Raw genomic sequence first — 8,274 nt, 5'->3', positions numbered from 1 at the left:
AAGTTTCTTACATATTGTAAATTGAGCATGAAGTTAAGGAAATGAGGGAAAGAGAATTAAAATATCTAAGAATAACAAAACACAAGGGACATACACTCCATCTGCCTCCTGTTTATGTTCCCAGCATTAATGGACAACAGTTCACACTTAGAAATATGTCTCCAAATAGGAGGCAGAGTACCCCCAAATGCTTTTTGGTTGATTTTTCTCTCCTCACAAGACAACACCATTTTAATCAGAATTAAGCTTCCCATCCTACTTTCTTGTCAATTTAAAGACAGAAAATCTGAGGCCTTTAATCTGCCTCTAATGATACAGTTTTTCTATACTTGCCTTGTGAGCACGAAGTTCATCTCCATACACAAGTTAGAAACACATGAGCCTTCTCAAGGTTTGGAGTCTTTGCTAATACTAATGACTTTCTGAACTGTGGGGATAATGCTTGTGCCATGTCTAAGTCAGTGTGTGATAAAAACATATAACCCACCTCTTAAACCTTAGTTTTGTCTATTTCTCTCTCCTCCATTATTTTCTTCTTTGAAAAATACATAAGTATGAGCTGAATATATCTAACTGAGCAATACACCCCCAGAGACCTATAGCTGCATCAGTATTTGTGTGTGTTTTATAAAGAATCACAACATAAATTTAACATCTCCAGTTCCTTGGTGCTTGACCTATACTTCCCCATCATTTTGAGAGACGATGAGGAAGGACCAGAATGAGACAGACATCAAATCCATTTATTCTGAATCTTAAATTATGAGCTTTATCATCAATATTTTGGTTACATTGTTACACAAAGGACAAATTAACATCCAGTTTGAGGTCACATCTTAGATTGCTTTGGGATTAGTGACATTTCCTTGGCACACAAATACTGCACCAGGTCTCAATTGCAACTTAATTGTGTTGTTGCACAAGATGCCAAAAGAAGCAGGGTTTGAAAAACCACCCATGGGGTACAGCAGCCAGTACCTTTAACTGCTGAGATTTCCAGTCCAGGTGGCTTCTGGCCAGATGTTCATCCACAGAGCATCAGTCAGTCAACACAACCCTCTCCTTGTCAGATCAAAGGAAGATCTCCAGGAGGAGGCACTGGTCCTGTTTCTTTGAAGCATCTTGTAATTGTGTGGCCACTCAGAGGCAGATCTAACTCACTACTGAGACATATCCAGAGGAAAAGCACAGAGGGAATTAGGCCACATCAGCTCTGCCATTGTTAAGGGATTCATGAGCAATGAGCAATGCCAGGTTACTAAGGGATCCCAGAGTATAAATTAAAAAAATAAAATAAAATCCACATTGCAAGTTTGAAGATGCATTGAGAGAGACTCCAGGGAAGAATATGCAGAATGTTCTATTTGCTGTCCTTACTTTGAAATAAAGACTTTTTTCCTGGTTTCCTTTATCCAAAACAAAGTATGCAGATTTTGTTCTGTTTTGTTTGATCTCATACAAGGACTGAACATAAGTTTTGTTGTTCTGTTTTTTTCTTTCTGAGACCCCAACATTAAAACTATGTAGCTTCGAGGAGTGAAACCTGAGGAAGGAAAAGAAAGCTTCCAGAGGAAAAAAAGAAAATCATGGACAGTACAAAACAAATGCTGCAGTCCAATCGTGCAAAATTTGCTTCTCAGGATAAAGCACTTTTCGACAAGTTCCCAATGCCCAGCTCCCTCCCAATACCCCCAAAGACCCTAGGGAAAAGCTACAGAATGAAAATGAAGCCATTCTTTTTCTTAAGGCTACACACACACAGAACACAGGTCAAAGACTGTCTGGTAGGTGGTTCTTTGCTGGACTCTTGCTTTAAGCCCTGACTGAAGCGTGCAATCCATCTGAGGGTCAGCAGCATCTATGTCATCAGGACAAGATACAACGTACAAACAAGAGAAGTTAAGTCAATGGTTCCAACAATAAAATCCGATATCGACTTTACAATCACAGGTACAAATTGCTCAAATCGATAATTTCATTTCTCCTTAAGACTTTGTCTTCTAAAACTAATTAGAGGCCAGGTTCCCGAGGAATTGTCAATAGTCAAAGAAAATACTGGAACTTTAGAAGAAACTCATTCTTCTACAGCAATAATCTGATGGAGGCGGGCCCAAGCCATCCTATCCAGACAAGTTCAAGGTATTACAGGGGGCAGATCCCTGGGTCCTGATCAAAACTTTCCCACCATCCTGGTGGCTCTGAGTCTATAGAGGAAAAACCAAGAAGCCCGAGAATGTGGAGTATTTCCAGCCTCCCATGAGGTTGCCTCTCTCCAGTTTGAGATGAACTTTGTCTTCTCTTTCCATGAGCAGCAGAACACCATTGCTGGCTGCTTCCCTGGTAACATCCTGGTCTCCTGCAAATGCAGAGATCACCGGGTAGCCGTTCTGCATTAAACTAACCTATAAGGCAGAAAGGAAGACTCAGCAGATTAGAGGCCATCTCAGCCCCACATCCTGTTCTCTTCTCCCCCTAAGGGTTGTCACCCCCCATCTAACTTGTAGAACCCACACACCTGGAACCTGAAAGTAGACTTCCACCTGTCTCAGAGACAACCCTCTCTCTATCAATCATTCAAGGGCCCATCTTTCAAACCTACCCACCTGGATTGTTTGTCTGTTGTATACTTTGACCACGTGGAAGCTGAAGCTATAAATTCCCTTTCTTGGTGCTACAAATATACTGGAGGCAAGGTCAAAGTGGTTGCCAATGTTTACTAAGACCTGAAAAATAAGAGGGGACAGCATACTGAGGTGCCCACACAGCATTTCCTTTCTTAGCTTATATTTTCTCCATACATTCAGGTGACTACCAAGGGAGCTGATTTATTGGTATTGAAAATAGGTACCACCAAGTCAACAGATTTACCCAAACAACACAAGAAGCATCTAGTATCAAATTGAAAATAAAAGACATTCAAGAGCGAAAAGTATTCAAAGTTATTCTCATAGCTTCTAATTAATAAGGACTCTGGAAGTGCATTTTAACTATACATTCAAATAGATGTAATTTTTGTATAATAGTATCCAGGAAAAAGTAATGGGTGACAGTAAAGTCAAGAAACAATTTGTAAATCCATTTTGTTGTTATTATTGTTGTTATTTGAAGGTGATGTCTCCTGGGGAGTTCAGCCTGGTGCTGTGATTATTGCATAAAACTTCATATGGAACAGAGAGAGAGAAAAGAGAATGGAGCAGCAGACCAGTCCCTCCCATGATTTCACTTGAGTAAGGATAAGATGTGGTGTTAACTCCCTAGGCTCCAGGAGAGAACGGCTTGTCTAAGGTTTCCCTGTCTCGTGGGCTCCAACCTCTGGCAACCGAGTAGGTGCCTCATAGTTAGCATTCAATGATGAGTTTTGTTAGGAAGCGCTGGCTGCTGTCTTGTTAAAATTCATTCTCTGCTAAGCAGTACTTGCTTTGTTGGTTGAATGAAGGGATCATGCAAAAAAGCCTGAACAAAGACCACTGAACTGGTAGCTTGGACACTCCTAGTCCAAAGTAACAGAATCTCCACCGCCAGAAAGAAAAAAAGCACAATTAGCTTCCTGCAGGGGATTCTGTAGTCCTACAGGTGGTCTTCCTCAAATAAAGAGGAGTAAGCACAGGGCTGTGAAGAATCAAGCTCCCCATCTGACTCCCTGTCTCTCCAAAATACAATCTGGATATTTTGTCTGCACCCTGTTTCCATCTCTCCTGCAAAAATTCCAACTCTGTTAAAAATAATAAAATCACCTGCTGGTGTCTTATGTTTTCAAAATAAACAACAAGCTACACTAAAACTCTGGACTTGCTTTTACCTGGTCATAAAATAAACTAAAGCTCCAGGGCTTTGAGCTGTTACTTTTACACAGTTGTGTAGATGAACTATACAGATGCTGAGAGCGAACTGGATTGCTGTAAGTAACATTAGCCTGTGTGGCTTGGAGAACACCCAGCATCTTCCCCATGCAGTGAGCATTACTTCAGCTTCCTCCAGAGCAGGAGGCTCACATGCACACTCTGCTCCACCTTTGAGGACAGAGCACCCCTGATGTTTGTGTCCACTGCTCACCAAGGTGTTTCACTGGAAAATGAAGCACTCCCTTGCACGCCCTTTCAGCAGCTTTGACTCCTCTCTCTGTTTTGTCTCAATGTGGATTTTAAATTCGGGATGGCTTTATTGAAGATGAAAAGACACCCAGCCAGGCTCCCAGCAAAGAGTCACCCTCACTGACAACCTAACAGGAACTAGAAAAAGTTAATTCATCTACAAAACAAGATTCCTATCACTCCTGACCATGTATCCAAACTTTCCTGACAACTCTAGAAATCACTGGATCTAAAAAGACTGAGAAGAATATGTGTAGGAAACCATACTGAAAAATAACAGCAGTGCAGTCACACTGGGTAAAGAAGAGTATGAACTATACATGCTTATGTCATATTGTCTTATTTGGAAATCATGAAATTAAATGGTTTTGTATTAGAACAACTTCCCTAAACCTTCAAACGCACGAGTTTTAAAATGAATATAATAAGCCTAAAATGAGATCAATTGTGTGCATTGGTTGTAAATGGTTTTAGAAGCTGAATCCTGCACAGAGGGAAAGACAGTGGAGGGAATCTCCACCTATGTCTAGTGATTTTCCAGGACTCCATTTTACACAATGCCCCTTGGCAGGAGCATCAGCTGATTGAAGAAAATATGAAAACAACTATCACCTTTTCATTTTCTGAAGACTAATAGGAACCACAAGGAGAGAGTACACAGAAAGGTCACCACCCAGAGACACATTTGTTTGCATAGCCATCTCCCTAACTCTTGGCTGCTTGGCTCATAGGCCAGAAATTAAATGGCTTAAATTTATTTAAATCACAGGCCTTTGTCTGTTAAGTTTTCAAAGTCATACTGTGCATTTATATTTGGACACACTGTATGGACACTCTGAGGTAAGTTTCATTTACTGCCTACAGCAGATGTATAGCCACTTTATTCCTGTATATATACAGAGAAACATTTGCTCTCTTACACACCACACTATTTCCCACTTATTTTAACCTTCATGTCACTGGATCCAAATACAAGCAGGAGGTCCAGTCCTTTGCCAGACACTTTTTTTAAAATTAGGAACTCAATTAAATGCAGCATCTTTAAGAGGAAGCCCTCTCCCCCTGGTGTCTGAAGATTGTTCACCACAAACACTGCCTTGCCCTCAGCAAAAGGGAAAGCGCACTAGGTTTCTTTCAGGGAAATGTATTTCGTATTTTAGCTTTACCAGACCGTAGAGTAGAAAGCTCGGAGAGCCTTACAGGGCTCGTAGTAATCCGCGCTAGGAGAGCTGGTATTTTAAACCAAAACTCTATAATGTCTCCAAGGGGGACTCCAGGAAAGCATAGTAGTTAAAAGAGCAACTTAAGGGCAAGGCAGAGGTGGGAAAACCAGCCTGGCGCTCCTCCTGGATATGTAAAGAGCCCTTGCCAGCTGGAGACTCTGGCCAGTCTTCCACTTATTGGAGGGTGGGCAGTTTAGCCGCTGACCTGGTCGAAGTAGATGGTCATGGTACGGTTGCTCATCTCTGACGGCTCGTGGTTGGTGCTCCGAGTAGCGGAGAAGGCCACCTTGGCACTGCCTGAGCGCACAGAAATGCCCAGGGAAGAAGTGACGGCGCCATCCCCTGATGGGCTGGAATCGCACACAACCAGGCACTTGCCCTCTAGCACGATGGGTTCCGTGTCGTTCTGAGCTGTGACCGGGCAGCAGGCGGGCAGTAACAGCAATAGTAGGGCCAGCGCCGCCCCCAGACTGGAGCCAAAGTCGGCCGGCTCACGCAGCGCCCCCCGGCGCCCGGGCATGCTCAGCAGCCGCCCTCTGGGGCCCTGGCCAGGCGCGGGCATCTGGGCTGGGGGGGCGCCCTGTGAATGTCAAGGCCGGCAGAAGCCAGGGAGCTCCCTGGGTGCGCACAAAAACGCGCAGGGCTAGAGTAGTAGCCTTCTCTGGGCTGGGTGCTCTCGCCTCAGATGGTCAAGGCCAATTGATTCTCAGAAGGAAGGCACCTGCAGACCTGTCAGGGCAAAGAACCCAACACTTAGGCAGGCAGGTAGAAGAAGGACAAGTGCCTAGTACTCTCCAGTCCCTTCCAGATGACCATTCACTTGGCTCCTGAAAGCTATCCTCAATCCAGATGAGACATAATGAACGCGAAAAAGCTCTGGAACACCGTTCAGCATATCCCAGCAGATCCCTGAACAATTTGCTCCTGGAGCCCTGGGTTCTGGGTTGCAATTCTGTAGGAGGCTGTAAACAGGATTGGGGACCTCTGAGAAGACATCATTACTGTCCCCTGCCTACTCGGCCCAAGACATCTAAAGGAATTAAATGAGTTAAGGAAAACAAACAAACAAACAAACAAAATGATGCTTAATCAGTTTCTTTTCAACGGCTTTCTGGATAGCCACAGGAAGAAACCCTTCCTTTCCTGGCCTTCCCGTTTATCCTGTTTTCAGGAAGTAATGTATAAGCAGCCCATTTCGAATAAAAATAAACTGCCTCTCCGCCACCACCACCCCCAAGAACAAACCCCAGAAAGCTTCTTGGGTGGATGAGATAAGAAATAAAAAGGAAAGGACAGAAACAGGGAAAGGCGGGAAGGGTGGGTGTGAGGAGCGAAATTTTAACACCCACTTCCAACGTTCCCGCAGTCACTGGTGAGCTCCCTAGGAGAGCCTGCTGGAGTCCTCTCTCTGGCAAAGGTGAAGAGCCGATTCCAGCACCAGGATCGCCGGATTTTACTCATTTGCAGGCTCTTTTCTCTCTCTTCTGTAGCATTCTGCTAACTTACACGGGTTTGCACTTTTACCCTGTCCCCTCTTCTTCAGCTAAAACAGAGAGGCCATTCCAACACCCAACACAGGGACACAACCAGAAAGAACCCGCCCCTCCTCTCCCACACTCTCCAAACTCTTTCAATGTTCTTTCTAAGAAAACCGAAGTTGCGTTTGAATAAATATCCTGTCTACAGCTCTCACGGGAAGGATAACAGGACACCCCCACCCCTAAACATACACACACTCAGGCGCAGTGTCTCCTTCACTCTCTTGAACCCCCAGCACACATATTACTCAAGGTCCGGGTGAAGCATTACAAAAAGGCAACTAGGAAGCGGATCCCGGAGCTCAGGGGTTGGGTAGATTACCTGGAACGTCCATGACGGGCGAGTACCGCTGTCGGAGAAGTTGTTCTGCTTAGAGAAAATAAGGCAGGCGAGAGCTAGCGGGAGGAGGACACCTCGGAGCGCGACCCTTCTTCCAGAGCCTGGCCAATAACTGCTCCGCCCCGCCCTGCCTCCTCTCCTTTCGGTCGGATCTTGCTTGTCAAGCACACCACGCCCCGGCCCCAGGAGCCCAGAAAGCCCCACAGCAAGTGCTGCTCCGCGCAAGGCGATACCTGGAACCTACTTGCTCCCCACTCGGATTAGAGCCGCGCCGAGACCAGTAGCCGCAATAGGGCGCGCAGCTTGCCTCCTCCGGCCCAGAATAGTCCACCAGCCAGAGCACCTATCCTGAACCTCACTAGTAGGATCCCTGGGTCCCCGCCTCTGCTCCAGACTCCAGAAAGCACAGCTCAGAGATGCCAACTAAGGACTCCTGGCACCCTCCGTTTTAGAATCCACAGCCCTGTGGATTCCCCTGTGACTTCCCTCTAGCACCTTGCCAAGCCCAGGTGTCCGTCTCTCACCTAGACATCTAGCGCAGTCCTCTTAGGTATCTTCTTAAAACTAGGCGCCCTCGGAAGCACCAGCCGTGTTTCTTCTTCCAGATTCTTTTGCTTTTCCAAATTCCCTCCAAGTCTTTATCTTGAACAGAGTGGCCACATTCATAATTTTAAAGGGGGGAGAGTACTTAAAAAAAAAAGGAAAAGTATTTTTATTTTTTTAAGAGAGAAAAAGCCTCCGTAATTTAATGGCTTTAGAATTCCGATTCCAAAATCTCCCGTTAGTGAAATGTCAGCTTTTGGCAGAGATTAAAGAGGCTCTTCCTGCCTGGGTTTATGTGTCTGCTGCTCTGAACCCCGGGGCTGGTGGAGCGCGTTGGAAGCACTCGTATTTATTAAAACGTAGTCTCTGGGCTCTAAAGACCCGGGGAGACACGCGGGGTTCCGAGCTGCGCCTGGAGAGCCGCGAGATGCGCAAGCACGGACGAGGGGCGCCACCTACGGGCGCTGGAGCCTGCTGGCCTCAGGCTGCGAACAAGCCTACTCGGTGTGGGGGAGTACCCAGGGACAAAGGTGAGGTTT

At 45.5% G+C, this 8,274-nt stretch overlaps 1 protein-coding gene across 3 annotated transcripts; it reads right to left on the bottom strand.

Moving 5' to 3' along the window:
• Nucleotides 1-729: 729 nt before the first annotated feature.
• On the bottom strand, nucleotides 730-7,880 carry Cbln2 (cerebellin 2 precursor). Of its 3 annotated transcripts, XM_028768963.1 has the most exons (5): nucleotides 7,717-7,880; nucleotides 7,175-7,219; nucleotides 5,520-6,043; nucleotides 2,604-2,723; nucleotides 730-2,402 (listed from the first exon to the last, which is right to left on the bottom strand). In XM_028768963.1, the coding sequence occupies exons 3-5, from the start codon at nucleotides 5,874-5,876 to the stop codon at nucleotides 2,205-2,207; spliced, it is 675 nt and encodes a 224-aa protein (XP_028624796.1). In that variant the 5' UTR covers nucleotides 5,877-6,043; nucleotides 7,175-7,219; nucleotides 7,717-7,880; the 3' UTR covers nucleotides 730-2,204. The 3 variants fall into 3 exon arrangements, with proteins under 3 accessions (XP_028624796.1, XP_028624797.1, XP_028624798.1); XM_028768964.1 differs by lacking the exon at nucleotides 7,175-7,219; XM_028768965.1 differs by lacking the exons at nucleotides 7,175-7,219; nucleotides 7,717-7,880 and adding an exon at nucleotides 6,664-6,855.
• Nucleotides 7,881-8,274: the final 394 nt, after the last annotated feature.

Source organism: Grammomys surdaster, unplaced genomic scaffold (genome assembly GCF_004785775.1).
Source record: "Grammomys surdaster isolate TR1022 unplaced genomic scaffold, NIH_TR_1.0 189, whole genome shotgun sequence".
NCBI lineage: Eukaryota > Metazoa > Chordata > Mammalia > Rodentia > Muridae > Grammomys > Grammomys surdaster.
Note: the sequence above shows the minus strand (reverse complement) of the source record. Positions and strands in the feature narration are given on the sequence as shown.